Below are 16,257 nucleotides of genomic sequence, written 5' to 3'. Positions count from 1 at the left end.
TGTTGCCTTGGCCATGTGTCTTGGGTCATTGTCATGCTGGAATACCCATCCACGACCCATTTTCAATGCCCTGGCTGAGGGAAGGAGGTTCTCACCCAAGAGTTGACGGTACATGGCCCCGTCCATCGTCCCTTTGATGCGGTGAAGTTGTCCTGTCCCCTTAGGAGAAAAACACCCGCAAAGCATAATGTTTCCACCTCCATGTTTGACGGTGGGGATGGTGTTCTTGGGTGTTCTTGGCAGCATTCCTCCTCCAAACACGGCGAGTTGAGTTGATGCCAAAGAGCTCCATTTTGGTCTCATCTGACCACAACACTTTCACCCAGTTGTCCTCTGAATCATTCAGATGTTCATTGGCAAACTTCAGACGGGCATGTATATGTGCTTTCTTGAGCAGGGGGACCTTGCGGGCACTGCAGGATTTCAGTCCTTCATGGTGTAGTGTGTTACCAATTGTTTTCTTGGTGACTATGGTCCCAGCTGACTTGAGATCATTGACAAGATCCTCCCGTGTAGTTCTGGGCTGATTCCTCACCGTTCTCATGATCATTGCAACTCCACGAGGTGAGATCTTGCATGCAGCCCCAGGCCGAGGGAGATTGGCAGTTCTTTTGTGTTTCTTCCATTTGCGAATAATCGCACCAACTGTTGTCACCTTCTCACCAAGCTGCTTGGCGATGGTCTTGTAGCCCATTCCAGCCTTGTGTAGGTCTACAATCTTGTCCCTGACATCCTTGGAGAGCTCTTTGGTCTTGGCCATGGTGGAGAGTTTGGAATCTGATCGATTGATTGCTTCTGTGGACAGGTGTCTTTTATACAGGTAACAAGCTGAGATTAGGAGCACTCCCTTTAATAAGAGTGTGCTCCTAATCTCAGCTCGTTACCTGTATAAAAGACACCTGGGAGCCAGAAATCTTTCTGATTGAGAGGGGGTCAAATACTTATTTCCCTCATTAAAATGCAAATCAATTTATAACATTTTTGACATGCGTTTTTCTGGATTTCTGTTGTTGTTATTCTGTCTCTCACTGTTCACCATTAAAATTATAGACTGATAATTTCTTTGTCAGTGGGCAAACGTACAAAATCAGCAGGGGATCAAATACTTTTTTCCCTCACTGTAAGGTGACATGCTGTACCAAAATGAACCAATGGCTGGAATAAACGCAACTTGTGCATTAGATGACTCATTATCAGTGTAGATGAGTCTAGTACAGTATGCTGAGATATGTTGCTTACTGCATTTGTTAAACTAAACAGTGCCTTTTAAAAAGTATTAGCACACAGTATGTCGTTTTAGTAAGTAGTAGGCAAGACTACGGACACAGCCTGTGTGAGTGTGTGTAACTTACACCTGTAATTATGAATGGAAGATGAAGAAAGAGAGGCAAAGATGGAAATACATTGTATCATTGCTATATCAGGAATAAGATGAAGTCATCAATTGAGTTTGAACCTCTTTGCTGTCACAACAGTGACCATTAGCATCCCGAACATGTGTCCAGGGACGAATCTGAACAAAGTGGCTCATCAAAAACAGACCCGAGATAAGGTAAACACACACAAAATAATGCCTTTGCCATTTTGGAGAAAAAAACCTGCACCTAAATAAGCAATTGAAACTACCTCCAAGAATTCATGGAAAAAAAGTTAGCACTTATCACAAAAAGCCAGCAGCACACTTTAAGCTAGTGGTATTATTCAGGATCGTAAATGTAATTGGTTGTACTTATTTGTGTTTCAACACAATTTTACATAAAAAAATATTTTCCTCTCAACAGAGACAAGGGTGTAAGTGAATACCGAAACTCTTCTTTGAACACAATGAAAACTACTCAAGGAAATCCCAAAGCAATCCCAAAGCGACTCGTAACTGCTACCCGTCACAACACACCATTCCTAACCTCTAAAAACAGATACAGTCAATCCAAGAGGGGAGATACTAAAGTAAAAGACACAGATGTTAATATCTATCAAAAGCAGTGTAAGAATTTACCTCAGGTAGCCTCGCTGTGGAAGAGATTTATTTAGGAGGGGTGGCGGATGGTGTGGTTCATACCTCGCATTCCCTGGAGCCTGAGATGGTGCAGGTGCAGGATCCAGTCCCGTTGACAAGCACGTCCATGGCCTCCGAATTGGTGGGCTTGTAGTCCACATAGTACTCCTGCAGTGGGGAACTCAGCGTGTGCTCTGTCTCTCTGGCTTTTTTCCGCCGTTTGCGAGCTGCGGCAGAGTGCTCCTGCAGCTGCTTGACGCTGCTGGGATAGCGCTTCCACGACACGTAGATCACCAACAGGATCATCGCCACAGACAAAAAGAGAGCAACGCTCCCCGCCACAATCTTGTGAAAGGACACAGGCTCAAACTCATGCTCAGGTGGTGGTTCCATGGGCGGGGTGACAGCTGAAGATGTAGGGCCACCTCTGGGTCCCTCTCCCCTCTTCCCAGATCCGGTGTGGGGAGTGGGGTAGGCTGGGTGGCGTTCTGTCTGGTCTGGGCCTTTAGAGGGGGTGGGCCGGGTGCTGGCTGTGAGGGGTGTGATGGCGGTAGCCCGACACACACCATGGGTGTCTATGGCATCCATGACCTTCTCACCTTGGGCCTCCTTGGGGGCGGCGCAGATCATGGTGGTCTCCTTGTTCCCCTTGAAGTTCCTCAGCCAGACCACCAGGGGGCAGATCACAGGGCCACAGTCCCACACATTCCCCGCCAGGCTGATGGTGGTCAGGGTGATCCAGGCCGACACGGTCTCCTGGGACACGTTGGTCAGTTTGTTGGAATCGAGATTAAGTGTTTGAAGGTTGGGCAGGCATTGGTAGACCGTAGCATCCACCTCTTGCAGATCATTGCCAGACAGGTCCAGCTTCTGCAGGGAGGTCCAGGTCCAGGTGAGGCCCTGGCTCATGGAGCGGATGCGGTTCCACTGCAGGTACAGCGCCCGCAGGTTGTAGAGGCGTGGGAAGTGGGAGAAGTTGATCTTAGAGAACTGGTTGTGCTCCAGGTGCAGCTCAGTCAGCTTCAGCAGGCCTGAAAAGGCATTGCGGGTGATGCTGCGCAGGCGGTTGTAGCCCAGGTCCAGGAACTCCAGGTTTCTGCAGTCCTGGAACAGACGCACGGGGATGCTCTTCAAGGAGTTGGAGCGCATGTGCAGGCTGAGGAGCTTGCGGAGGCCCTGGAACTGGCCTGGCTGCAGGGCCGCCAGTTTGTTGTAAGACAGGTCCAGGTTGCGGAGGTTGGGTATAGGGTGGAAAGTGGTGTTGTGGAGCATTGTGATCTTGTTGGAACTCAGGATCAGCTCCTTGAGCCTCCGAACGCCTTGGAAAGCCAGTACGTCCACAGAGGCAATGTAGTTGTGGTCCAAGTAGAGCCAGATGAGCTGGTTGAGGCCCACAAACTGTCCGGCTCTGAGACTGGCCAGACTGTTGTAACGTAAGGACAGGCCTTGGCAGCCCCCTGAGAGGTTCTTGGGGACATCACGAAAGGCGCTTGACTCACAGTAGACGATTTTCCCATCGCAGCGACAGCTTTTGGGGCATGGGCGCTCGCTGAGGGACGGAGATGCAGCCAGCCACACCTGCATGAGCAGCGGTACCATCAGCCAGCGGCGCCGCATAGCAGAGCCTGCAGAGAGGGACAGATTGAGAGAGACAGATTGAGAGAGAGAGAGAGAGAGAGAGAGAGAGAGAGAGAGAGAGAATATCACTTTTTACTGAAAGCATCTAACAACAACCCATCTGTCACGTTAAATGTGGGTGGCAATGATGGTCCATGTTATTATCAACCATGTGGGTCAATTATTCATCAGCACCCAAGACTACCACTACCTGCTTACTGTTCAGATATAATGTATTCAACAGGTAAAGAAAATTGTGGTTTTAATTTGGTTTTAACTGCAACCTGTCTCTGTCTGAATTTAGTCTTCCCACAAGCCGCCACAGTGCTTAAGGCAAACAAACAAGAGAAGTCATAAAAGCAAGCCGGCTCCCAGCAAATTAACATTCAGGAGCTGGTGGTTGTGTATCAATTTTGAATTTAGCCACTTCACATTGAACCATAACAGAGTAGTTAAGGGGTCTGAGTAAATCATGGTGTTCACTTCCACCAAGTTCAAATAAAGAGAGTCAGCTCTCTAGAAACTCTATGGAGTTAAATAATTCTGCTGTGCACAAGCAACATACATAAATGTTCTGTAAGTACCAAAATAACGGAAACACTTGAGGGATATGAGGGATACAAAGTGTATTGAAAGCAGGTGCTTCCACACAGGTGTGGTTCCTGAGTTAATTCAGCAATTAACATCCCACCATGATTAGGGTCATGTAAAAAAAAAGTCAAATACTTCAGCCACCCAAGTCATAGATTGTTCTCTCTGCTACCGCGGTACTGGAACGCCAAGTCTGGGAACAAAAGGCTCCTGAACAGCTTATACTACCAAGCAATAAGACTGCTGAACAGTTAATCAAATGGCCACCCGGACTATTTACATTGACCCCCTTTTTATTTGCACTGACCCACTTGCACTGGCTCTGTGCACACTCACTGGACTCTACCCATACACTCACACACACACCACACCACACCGATACTCCAATACACACACACACACTACATACTCTCACACACATGCATATTGACGCCCCACACACTCACACTGACACACTTTCACACTCTTTAACACTCTTCACATTATTATCTATCCTGAATGACTAGTCACTTTTACCCCTACCTACAGTACATGTACTCTATATATTACCTCAACTATCTCGTACCCCTGCACATTGACTCAGTACCGGTACTCCTTGTATAATGCTGTCTAAGGGCCATTCCAGAAAAGTGCTCGTAAGTAAGCATTACATGGTAAAGTCTATACCTGTTGTATTCGGAGCATGTGACAAATAACATTTTATTTTATTTGATGTATAAAAATGCTGGGCAGGCCATTATTTTGGCTACCATGGATATGCCCCCATAGGATGACAATGCCCCATCCACAGGGCACGAGTGGTCACTGAATGGTTTGATGAGCATGAAAATTGTGTAAACCATATGCCATGGCTGTCTCAGTCGTCAGATCTCAACCCAACTGAACACTTATGGGAGATTCTGGAGTGGCCCTTAGACAGCGTTTTCTACCACCATCAACAAAACACCAAAATGATGGAATTTCTCCTGGAAAAATGGTGTCGCATCCCTCCAATATAGTTCCAGACACTTGTAGAATCGATGCCATGGTGCATTGAAGCTGTTTCTGGCTCGTGTTGGCCGAACGCCCTATTAAGACACTTTATGTTGGTAGTTACCTGTACATGAGCACTAGCTATTTGAATATAAGTACAGACAAAAACATTTATCTGATCATGCTGTGCTGTGTCCTTAGATATAATGTTACTGCTACTTGGGACTAGAAATGATGTAGAAGAAATACTGCAGATGCAGACTATTGAACCACTGATTGTGATAATGAGAATCGGTCAGTATACTGTAGCCAGGTTTGATATCCCACTGGGCCTAGACGTCAATTCAATGTCTATTCCATGTTGGTTCAACGTAATTTCATTGAAATGACATGGAAACAACGTTGATTCAACCAGTGTGTGCCCAGTGCAATCGGTCTTTGTCCGTAGGTGAGAGTGAGCTGTTTCCATTAAAAGCACTCCCCTTACAGAGTCACTAACGATCTGTCATTAAGATGCATTGATTTCCTCTTGAGGAGTGCATCCACTGGTTGTGTGCTCTTTTCTCTGGGCTAAACCCCTGTAATACCTGCTTAACATCCTTTAATCAAAAGGTAGGATGAATGTGTGGTTTAATATAGCCCATAGTTGTGTTTAATTGGTTATCACATGTATGTCATAAGCTAGGTTGGCGACAGATTTTCATGCCAATATAAAAAACAAATTCATCATTAAGAAAATATGCATATTTTCCCACCTGTAGTGTTTCCACCAAACAGACATGTTTTGGAGAAAAATCTGTACGTGCTGACGTAGTGCACACAAAATGTACTTTTCCACTTAAGTTTTCATGTACCTAATAAAAATCTAAAGTTCAATGCATTTCCATTTCATTTTTAACTCGAAAGTTTTGTAAAAACTGTTGTGTTAAAAGTTGCCTAGTTAAATAAAAAATAATAAAATAGCAAATATGCCTACTCTGGTCTTGGCACTTGCGCTCTAGCCAACAGCTCACAGATACACTGCAAGTAGGCTGTGTGGGTAGGCTAGTCTACATGATGAAATTATTATGGAAAAGAGTGAGAGTATTAAGCATCGATCATCATGTCACTAGAATAATATATTTACGATATAGTTATTGTAAAGGAGCATCAAGCTCATCACCATGCACTTTCACCACCCTGTGAAGTACATCATCATTTATTTCATCTGTAGCCTAATAAACTGCATGGTTTCCCCATTCGTAGTAGGTGGACCACACACCATATCATCACTTGACTCCAAGTTTACTTCAATATAATGGTTATTATATCAATATTTGCACATAAAGGCATTACCACCGCCATTTCTTGCATAATTGTTTTTACCAACACAAAAATATCCCACCATGTCGAAAGAACAAATTACAGTGTATATCAACATTTATCAAACTGTACCGAAAGTTTCCATTACAGCTGTCGTGATTTTTTTTTTTTTTTTACACGGTATGACTTTACTCACATAAAAACCGTGGATGGAAACGTGGTTAGTGTGACACTCCAATCATCCTAGATGTTCCTCTATGATGGGAAATGTGACAGTGATGGTGTCTGCATGCTAAAGTTTCAGATGTGTTGCAAAACTGAACAAATGATGAACCCAGAGTATCAGTGAGATAGAATAAAATGCCTTTGACGGTACTTGAGGCTTAAAGCTAAAATTCATAGTTGAAACAATAACAAAGCAATCACCCCTCTTTTTGTAAAAAGCTGAGGAACGGGCCTGGAGAAATGAAACCACTCTCAAATTCATCCATGATATCAAATGTATAGTTTTAAGCATGTTTTGAGCCTACAGTGTTTGTTTCCATTTTTTTTTATTACAAACACTGGAGTAAAACAAGCTTATATTTTGGGTTCTGATGAGGTAAGACAGTTGAACTAAGCTTATGAGGCACAAATAATTTATTTACTCTTCCAGAATCCATAGGCATATAGTATTAATGTACAGTATACAGATACCCAGCTTAAAACCCCAAAGAGCAAGCATCCTTCTTCCTTGATGAAAATCTGCTCCAGAGTGCTCAGACTGTGGCGAAGGTTCACCTTCCAACAGGACAATGACCCTAAGCACACAGCCAAGACAACAAGACAAGTCTCTGAATGTCCTTGAGTTGCCCAGCCAGAGCCCGGACTTGAACCCGATCAAACATCTCTGGAGAGACCTGCAGTGACGCTCCCCATCCAACCTAACAGAGATTGAGAGGATCTGCAGAGAAGAATGGGACAAACTCCCCAAATACAGGTGTGCCAAGCTAGTAGCATCATACCCAAGAAGACGTGAGGCTTTAATTGCTGCCAAAGTAATGAGTAATGAGTCTGAATACTTATTCAAAAGGTGATATTTAAAAAAAAATATGTTTTATGAATTTGCAAAATAAATCTAAAAAAATCTAAAGAAAATGTTGCTTTGGCATTATGGGGTATTGTGTGTAGATTGATAAAAAACTGTTTGTTAGAATAAGGCTGTAACGCAACAAAATGTGGAAAAAGGATCTGAATACTTTCCAAATGCACTGTAAGCACTTTGTGACAACTGCTGATGTAAAAATGTTTTATAAAATACATTTTATTGATTGATTCTCTGTGTGTTTTTTCGTTTTCTTTAGATAGTCTTTAGTCTCTAGTCTAGTAGATTAATTACTAACAAGAAAATGCTGATCAAAAGCTTAACACATGATTTCTCTATCTGCAGTGTTTTTTTACTCATGTCAAATTTGTTACAATATCAGTACAACAGAACAACAAAAAAATTATATTCCTGTGTTTCAAAAACTAACAGTTTTGTATTTTTTTTACTCTAATTAGGCAAGTCAACATTACAGAACACAACATTGTTAATTTACTGTAAAGAAAATGTCATTGCTTGTTTTTCCATGTCTTTCATGTGATACATTGTGGGCAGCTTAAACGAATTGTGTGTTCATCAAATTTAGTGTACATTTACACATCCTCCTAAGAGATGTGCAGCTTTCTAACATAGCTTGTGAGCTACATACTTTAGCTTGAGCCTTCTTCATTAGGCACCTTTATGCCCTGACTGACACTATGTGGGGTTTAATGAGCACTCTGTGCACTAATGATTCACTAAGCCATCTTCCTCTACTCATATCCTCTTATCTTATTCAGAGAGGAACATAGGTCGCCTTCAGAGGTGTCACTCATGAGCTGTGTGTATCGATTACCACCTCTCTACCATACTTCCCTTATCATTACCATGGTTACCATATCAGCCAAATAACTATATATCACCTCTTCATTCCTAACGCGCTCCCATTACCACTTCAGTTGTTAGACTTATTTTTTTCCCTTGAACTGCATAGCCATAATCATCCATGTTCCAATCATTGGTTTGTTCCCCATATCCTTGGTACACCTTTGCTTTTTATTGTGATTACCATGCTAGGACTGTATAAGTCAATTTACTACTTATCCCCTTATAATAACAGAATCTCTCTGCTTCTGCTACTACCAATACTACTACCACTACTACTAAGACTACTACAATACAACTACGATGGCAGGGATATGGATCCTTTTCTTTTTAAACTTTAACAAAGAATGAGAGTAAGAGCACACAGCTGACCTACTGTCAAGATAAATAAATCATAGCTTGGCAAATATGCACAACGCTCTGATTTTTGAACACCCAAGTGGCTCATTGTTGTGTTTTGTGCCATTAACAAAACTGCTATCAGGCGCAGCCCACATTGTGTCTGGACACGAGCATAACGCTTAGGGAAGGACGTCCCCTCAGACCAGCCTAAGCCATCCTATTAGTCTCCAATTAACATTGAGATGAATACGAGCCAGCCAAAGCAGTCCCATTTCCCTGGTGCTTGGGAACCAGCGCTTCCTGTCCTGTGTGTATTGCCTCAATGTTCTGAGGATACGCAGATGTCTTTGTGTAATCACAGAAACGCAGAGCAGATACATTGGCTATTTGCAGTTATTGAAGTAGGTGGTCTACAGTACAAACAAGGGCAACTGGATGAAGAGAAAGTTTGTGTTGGATTCTCCTCAATACACCAGTATCCAAATGCGCGTGCACGCACACAGAGACGTGTGTTAGTGTAGAGTTGTTTTGTCCTTGTGTCTGTTTTCTGATTTCCCCTGGCGGGAAGGGTTCCGTCAGGGTGGAGTGACTGAGAATAACCAATCAACCCCCAGCACTCACAACACTATTGATGACTCTGTCACATCGTCTCTCAGAGCCACCCCTGCCCTGCTGCCCTCTCCAGGGGCCTCATTTATCAACCATGCGTACATTTCTTACTAAATTCTGGCGTACGTGGAGGTTCTAGAATTTGCGTGCGCAACAAATTATTGTTATTTATCAAACTGTCACATGCAACATACAGGCATGTTTTCATTGATAAATCAGAGCCATATGATGTGTGCGGTTGTAAAACGAGCGCTACAACCTCGACTGGAAAACGCCCTTCATTCACCTATTTTTGTTAATAAAAAAAAAACTATTTCCTGTATGATTTGGAGATGTGGAACTGGGCTATGAAAGTTCCCCCCCAAAAAACTCTATGGCAAATTTGATCACATTTCTGTAGAGGTGTGGGCAGAACTTTGTAGTGACTTATCCAAATAAAAAATGCATGCTGCTTAGCGAGTTCCAAACAGTGGCTGCACATTCTACAAGATTGATTGTCCTTTCAAACAAATTAAAAGTAAATGCTACAACCCACACTTCTATGCGAAAGACAAATTGTTATTCAACATTTTGTTTATCAATACATGATTGGGTTTTTCTATACTGCCTTTGTAGCCTACAGGCTCTGAAATTAAATAGACTTTGATGTCGTGCTCCTAAACCTATCGCACAGCAAAACAGTAGCCAACCCATACTGTCACATACTGTCAATTTACTGTTCTATTTACACTGAACAAAAATATTAACACAACATGTAAAGTGTTGGTCCCATGTTTCATGAGCTGAAATAAAAGATGTTCCATACGCACAAATGGCTTATTTCTCTCATATTTTGCGCACAAATGTGATTACATCCCTGAGAGTGAGCATTTCTCCTTTGCCAAGATACTTGGAACAAAGATGTCTCAAGTTTTGAGGGAGCGTTCAGTTGGCATACTGACTGCAGGAATGTCCTCCAGAGCTGTTGCTAGAGAATTTAATGTTCACTTCTCTACCATAAGCCACCTCCAACGTTGTTTTAGAGAATGTGGCAGTACGTCCAACCAGCCTTACAGCCGCAGACCACGTGTAACCAGCCCAGGACCTCCTGTGCGATCGTCTGAGACCAGCCACCCAGACAGCATTTGAAAATGTGGGTTTGCACAACCGAATCATTTCTGCACTAAACTGTCAGAAACCGTTTCAAGGAAGCTCATCTACATGCTCATCGTCCTCATCAGGGTCTTGACCTGACTATCGTAACCGACTTCAGTCGGCAAATACTCACCTTCTATGGCCACTGGCACGCTGGAGAAGTGTGCTCTTCACGAATGAATTCCGGTTCAACTTTACAGGGCAGATGGCAGACAGCATGTCTGCCGTTGTGTGGGTGATCGGTTTGCTGTCATCGCTGTGAACAGAGTACCCCACGGGTTATGGTATGGGTAGGCATAAGCTATGGACAATGAACATAATTGCATTTTATTGATGGCAATTTGAATGGAAAGAGATACCGTGACAAGATCCTGAGACCCATTGTCGTGCCATTCATCTGCCGATATAACCTCATGTTTCAGTATGATAATGCAAGTCACAAGGATCTATACACAATTCCTGGAAGCTGAAAATGTCCCAGTTCTTCCACTGTAAACTCACCACACATGCCACCCATTGAGCATGTTTGGCTTGCTCTGGATCGACATGTATGACAGCGTGTTCCAGTTCCCGTCAATATCCAACAACTTCGTACAGCCATTGAAGAGGAGTGGGACAATATTCCACAGGCCACAATCAACAGCCTGATCAACTCTGTGTGAAGGAGATGTGTCGCGCTGCATTAGGAAAATGGTGGTCACACCAGATACTGACTGGTTTTCTGATCTACGCCCCTACCTTTTTTTTAAGGTGTCTGTGACCAACAGATGCATATCTGTATTCCCAGTCATGTGAAATCCATAGATTTAGGACTAATGAATATATTTATATTGACTGATTTCCTTATATGAACTGTAACTCAGTTAAATCTTTGAAATTGTAACATGTTGCATTTATATTCTCGTTCCGTGTACAGTACTTTCGAGCATGCTTTGCTATTGAATGAGCGATTGATAAATGGTAGCCTACTATTTCTGTAGTGGGAATAATTTAAACCAGTTATGTCAGAAAAGGAGTAATAAAAGTTAATAAATAAAAGTTAAATAAACATATTAGACGACATGCTGCTATGCAATCACTTTACCAACGACAAATGCATCTGTTTTAGCATCAGGTCATTATCTAATGCTTTTATTAGCATACCATTATTATAATTCCTGTGCATCAAACACCTCCCATTTCCCCAAACAAACAATAAGCCTATTTCTTGCAATACAGTAGATCAACCTTCTAGAAGTTGTGTGCACGCATGGTTTGAGATTTGCATGGAGATATGCACACTTCCCATCAAGTTCAAAACCTTTGCGGGAAAACTGGCGCACACAAGTTTTAGAGTCTTTTATGTGCCCACACCCCTTTCATAAATGAGGCCCCAGGGGCCTCAACCGAGCATACATACAACATTTACCCCAAAATGTGCGTGCGCCAGTTCACACAAAAGTTGGCATTGATAAAAAATGTACTTGATGAGAGAATGTGCTCTCCACCCCATAAACTTTAGACCATACATATGCATCTACTAGTGGTTGAAATATTGTATTGCAATCTGGCAAGTATGTTGTGCAAATGGGGGACATGATGAAACAGCCTGGTCTCATAGACTAGACATAACATAGCAAATGTTATGTTTGGTATGGTTACATAAGACAGATGGTTACTTAAGGCAAAAACAAAAGTAGGGTGGTTGGTCAGGGTTGATGGGTATATTGAGAATGTCTGGCAACATAAATGTTGCGAGGTCAAATCTCATCACGAACAACGTTTGCATTTTTGCTAATTAGCAACTTTTCAACTACTTACTACTTTTTAGCTATTTTGCAACTACTTAGCATGTTAGCTAACCCTTCCCCTAACCCTAACCTTAACCCTTTTAGATAACCCTTTCCCTAACCCTTTTAGATAACCCTTTCCCTAACCCTAACCCTTTTAGATAACCCTTTCCCTAACCCTTTTAGATAACCCTTTCCCTAACCCTAACCCTTTTAGATAACCCTACCCTAACCCTTTTAGATAACCCTTCCCTAACCCTAAACCTTTTAGATAACCCTTTCCCTAACCCTAACCCTTTTAGCTAACTCTTTCCCTAACCCTAACCCTTTTAGATAACCCTTCCCTAACCCTAGCCCTTTTAAATAACCTTTTCCCTAACCCTAACCCTTTTAGATAACCCTTACCCTAACCCTTTTAGATAACTCTAACCCTAACCTTAACCCTTTTAGCTAACCCTTTCCCTACCCCTAACCCTTTTAGATAACCCTTTCCCTACCCCTAACCCTTTTAGATAACCCTTTCCTTAACCCTAACCCTTGTATATAACCCTTTCCCTAAACCTAACCCTAACCCTTTTAAATAACCCTTTCCCTAACCCTAACCCTTTTAAATAACCCTTTCCCTAACCCTTTTAAATAACCCTAATCTTAACCCTTTTAGCTAATCCTTCCCCTAACCCTAACAACTTAACCTAACTCCTAAACTTAACCCTAACCACTAACCCTAATCCCTAGTCTAGCTAATGTTAGCCAGCTAGCTAATGTTAGCCACCTAGTTAAAATTAGTAAGATATCATAGGTTTCGCTAATTTGTATAGTATGTTTTGCAAATTTGTCAAATATTGTACGTTTTGCAAATTCAGAACATATAATGTGAGTTGTAATTAGTAACAAATCATATGAAATGGGTGATGGACATCCACAAATTAATACATACTATATGAAACGTGACATATCACACTAAATGGAGTGTCTCGGATTTACATACAGAATAATATGAAATGCTCTGAGACCAGGTTGGATTGAAAGCTTATTCATAGATAACAAACAAACAGACAAACAAAAAACAGGAAACGATGCATTAAAATACAAGTATATGAGTATTTTGCCTGTTGCCTAAGGAAGAGAGAAAAAGCACGATCAATGCAATCCATCCTGCATTGTCATTAGCAATTCCAAGTGCTCAAGCTATATCTATATAGACTAAACTCTTAGAGAAAAGGTTCTAGATATAACCAAAAAGGGTTCAATGCTTGCTTCATATATGGCACCCCTAAAGGTTCTATATAGAACTGAAATTGGTTCCATATAAAACCCTATATGGTACCCAAGGCTTCTATATGGAACCAATTATGGTTCAGGTGAAGAACCCCTGGGGTTCTGATCAAAGCACCCTATAAAAGGGTCCTATATAGAACCTTTAGGGGTGCCATATATGAAGCAAGCAATAGAACCCTTATTGGTTCTATCCAGAATCTTTTTTTTCTCAGAGTGGACAGGCTAGTGCAAAACTAACTATTAAATAATGTGTAGTCATATTTATATGTGAGCATTTAGAATTATTATTATTGTTATTTCAGAGCAATTGTACAATTTAAAACTGAGTCAATGGATATTTCAATGGCTCTTTGATTCCAATGTTCTTTTAGGTAAACAATGTGTCGATGCAGTGCAGTAGCCTACTGTAGGTCGATACATCGTGCCACCTTACAATTAATGGCACTGCATAGCCAGTGCACTTGGCCATCTGTGTAAGTTAAATAAAGGCTGTGGAGATTCGGCTATACCTCGGGCGACAATAACAGAGGTAGCAAAGACAGAGAGAAAAACACGTAGGCCTAAATGAACTGTCAACACAAACATACTGACGATTTAAATACTCAGAAACTCAAGCAACCACATGCATAGACACACGCACCGAACACACACACACACACACACTTGAGCGAACATGCTCACACAATTTGATGCACGATTTGCAGGCTGTTCGCGCTCCAAATTGCATTCATTAAGCCTATTGTAGATGCCAGGTCAAATAACAGAAATGCTTCCCAATCATCTCTCAACGACAAAAGAGCAAGAGACGACATAACAGACTGTCTTCACCGCTTAACAACGAGCAGGTGCACACACGACAAGCCTATATTTATGATTTGATATAGCAAAGCAAAATAAACTTTACTCATGAGATCAATTCTTATCTGCGTAATTAATCTGCATATAGCTTAATGTATCGACCTACAGATAAAAAATTACAGCTTATAACAGATAAAAATACACCTTATGGATCAGCATACACACTCACACATGATAACATACGCACTATACACACGTACATGGATTTTGTGTTGTAGTATGTAGTGGTAGAGTAGCGGCCTGAGTGCACACACTTAATCTGTTGTGAAATCAGTTGTGAAATGTAATGTAATGTTTTTAATTGTGAATAACTGCCTTTGCAGGACCCCAGGCAGAGTAGCTGCTGCAAAGCAGCAGCTAATGGGTATCCACAATAAATACAAATACAAAACACATATATACTCATGAAACTCAAATGATCTGTTCTCAGTTATTGTTGGACATAGGCTACCACTGACACGTTTAGATCCCTAAATGAAGGAAAACACAACCATGAACGGGTTGTCGATAATTATGCAGGACCACGCTTTGTGAAGTTGACTTGCATCCAACATAAAACATGATTAGCATTCCAGTCCCAATCAATGATCCGGATTCAGTCTGCTTCTTAAAGCAGTAAAGAAAAAATAGGAGGCTGCAGACATAAGCTAATGAACGGATGCATTCGACTATAGAGCTTTTTGTAAACGGAACAGTTATTTCCGATGCAATCACAGGCTAAACTAGAACGGAATATTTGCGTATTTGTTGTGTCCAATTGTTAATCTCACAAAGACATTAATCGCATGTAATACCGCAAGGAGATAGAAAAAACGACCCATATTGCAGCTCTGTGACTGTTGACTGTTTTGGGCACATCATGGCTTTTCAAAACGATAAGAGTGTGCTGAATTTGTTTTATAACACTTACAAATTAACAATGCTTTGTGAAATCTCGAAATTGCAATAATAGTTTTTTTTTTATCTGAACATCCCAGATCTTTTCGCACTACTGGCATTGTGTGAGTGAATTTTAGGGAAAATACGCATTAGCTTACTCTCGTTTTCCCTACATGAAGCAGATATGATACATTTACAGGCACATATAGCCTACTTACCCATATCCGCTTATCTGTCAGCTCCTGACCACAGGTTTTAAAGCCTTCCAGCGTGCGACACCCGAGTCCGCATGACACGCGCTCTCCTCAAACGGTGTGGTTCTAATCCACGACCCCAGTCACTGCGCGCAGCCGCCGATTCCAACACGCACCTGCCCGTCGCTGACCCCGGAATTTAAGCGAGTCAGAGGGGTATCCGTGTGTCAATCCCTTAGTTTCACCATGGAACATATCTCACTATTCCCAACGACAGACGAAAATCCCGATCTAGTTTTCTATCATATCCGTGCACATAATTCCCGCGTAAAATTGTTGGGTCCAATATCAACAGCGCCACAGAGAGTAAACAATGCCACATCCAAGTCATAAATGACAATCCAAAAATAAGCGTGACAGTTGAAAGATTCCAGTTGATACTTTCTCATCACTCTCTATCCATCCATTATCGCATAAAGCGCAAACAACGATTTGCTCAAGAGGCTTTGTGAACACCAGAAGATCTCCCCAGTGAAAAGCGACATATAAATCTTGCGATGACTGACAGGGAATTCACACCTAAAGAAGCTTTACCTGATCAGAGGAAAATTCAAAGGGTCTGCTAACGGTAGTTTAACTCGGTAAACAAACCAAAATCATTCAGGATGAACGTTCCCCCTTTCACCTCTATTATCTCTCCTCGTCGCTGAAACCAAATAGAACACAAGTGCAAGCGTTTGAGTAGTTAACACTTCCGCGTGTATCACG

The 16,257-nt window shown here is 42.0% G+C and overlaps 1 protein-coding gene across 1 annotated transcript in view; it reads right to left on the bottom strand.

Annotated features, from left to right (window-relative positions):
- Window positions 1-15,595, bottom strand: part of LOC115204155 (leucine-rich repeat transmembrane neuronal protein 4-like) — a 151,687-nt gene extending 136,092 nt beyond the window's left edge. Inside the window, exons 1-2 of the mRNA XM_029769516.1 lie at window positions 15,514-15,595; window positions 2,060-3,621 (exon numbers count right to left, since the gene is read on the bottom strand). Coding sequence (XP_029625376.1) covers window positions 2,060-3,621; window positions 15,514-15,517 — 1,566 coding nt within the window. The 5' untranslated portion in view covers window positions 15,518-15,595. The remainder of the gene's footprint in view (window positions 1-2,059; window positions 3,622-15,513) is intronic.
- Between the last annotated feature and the right edge of the window lie 662 nt (window positions 15,596-16,257).

This window comes from Salmo trutta, chromosome 12 (genome assembly GCF_901001165.1).
Source record: "Salmo trutta chromosome 12, fSalTru1.1, whole genome shotgun sequence".
Classification (NCBI taxonomy): Eukaryota; Metazoa; Chordata; class Actinopteri; order Salmoniformes; family Salmonidae; genus Salmo; species Salmo trutta.
The sequence above is the reverse complement of the archived record's forward strand: the minus strand, read 5'-3'. Positions and strand labels throughout refer to the sequence as shown.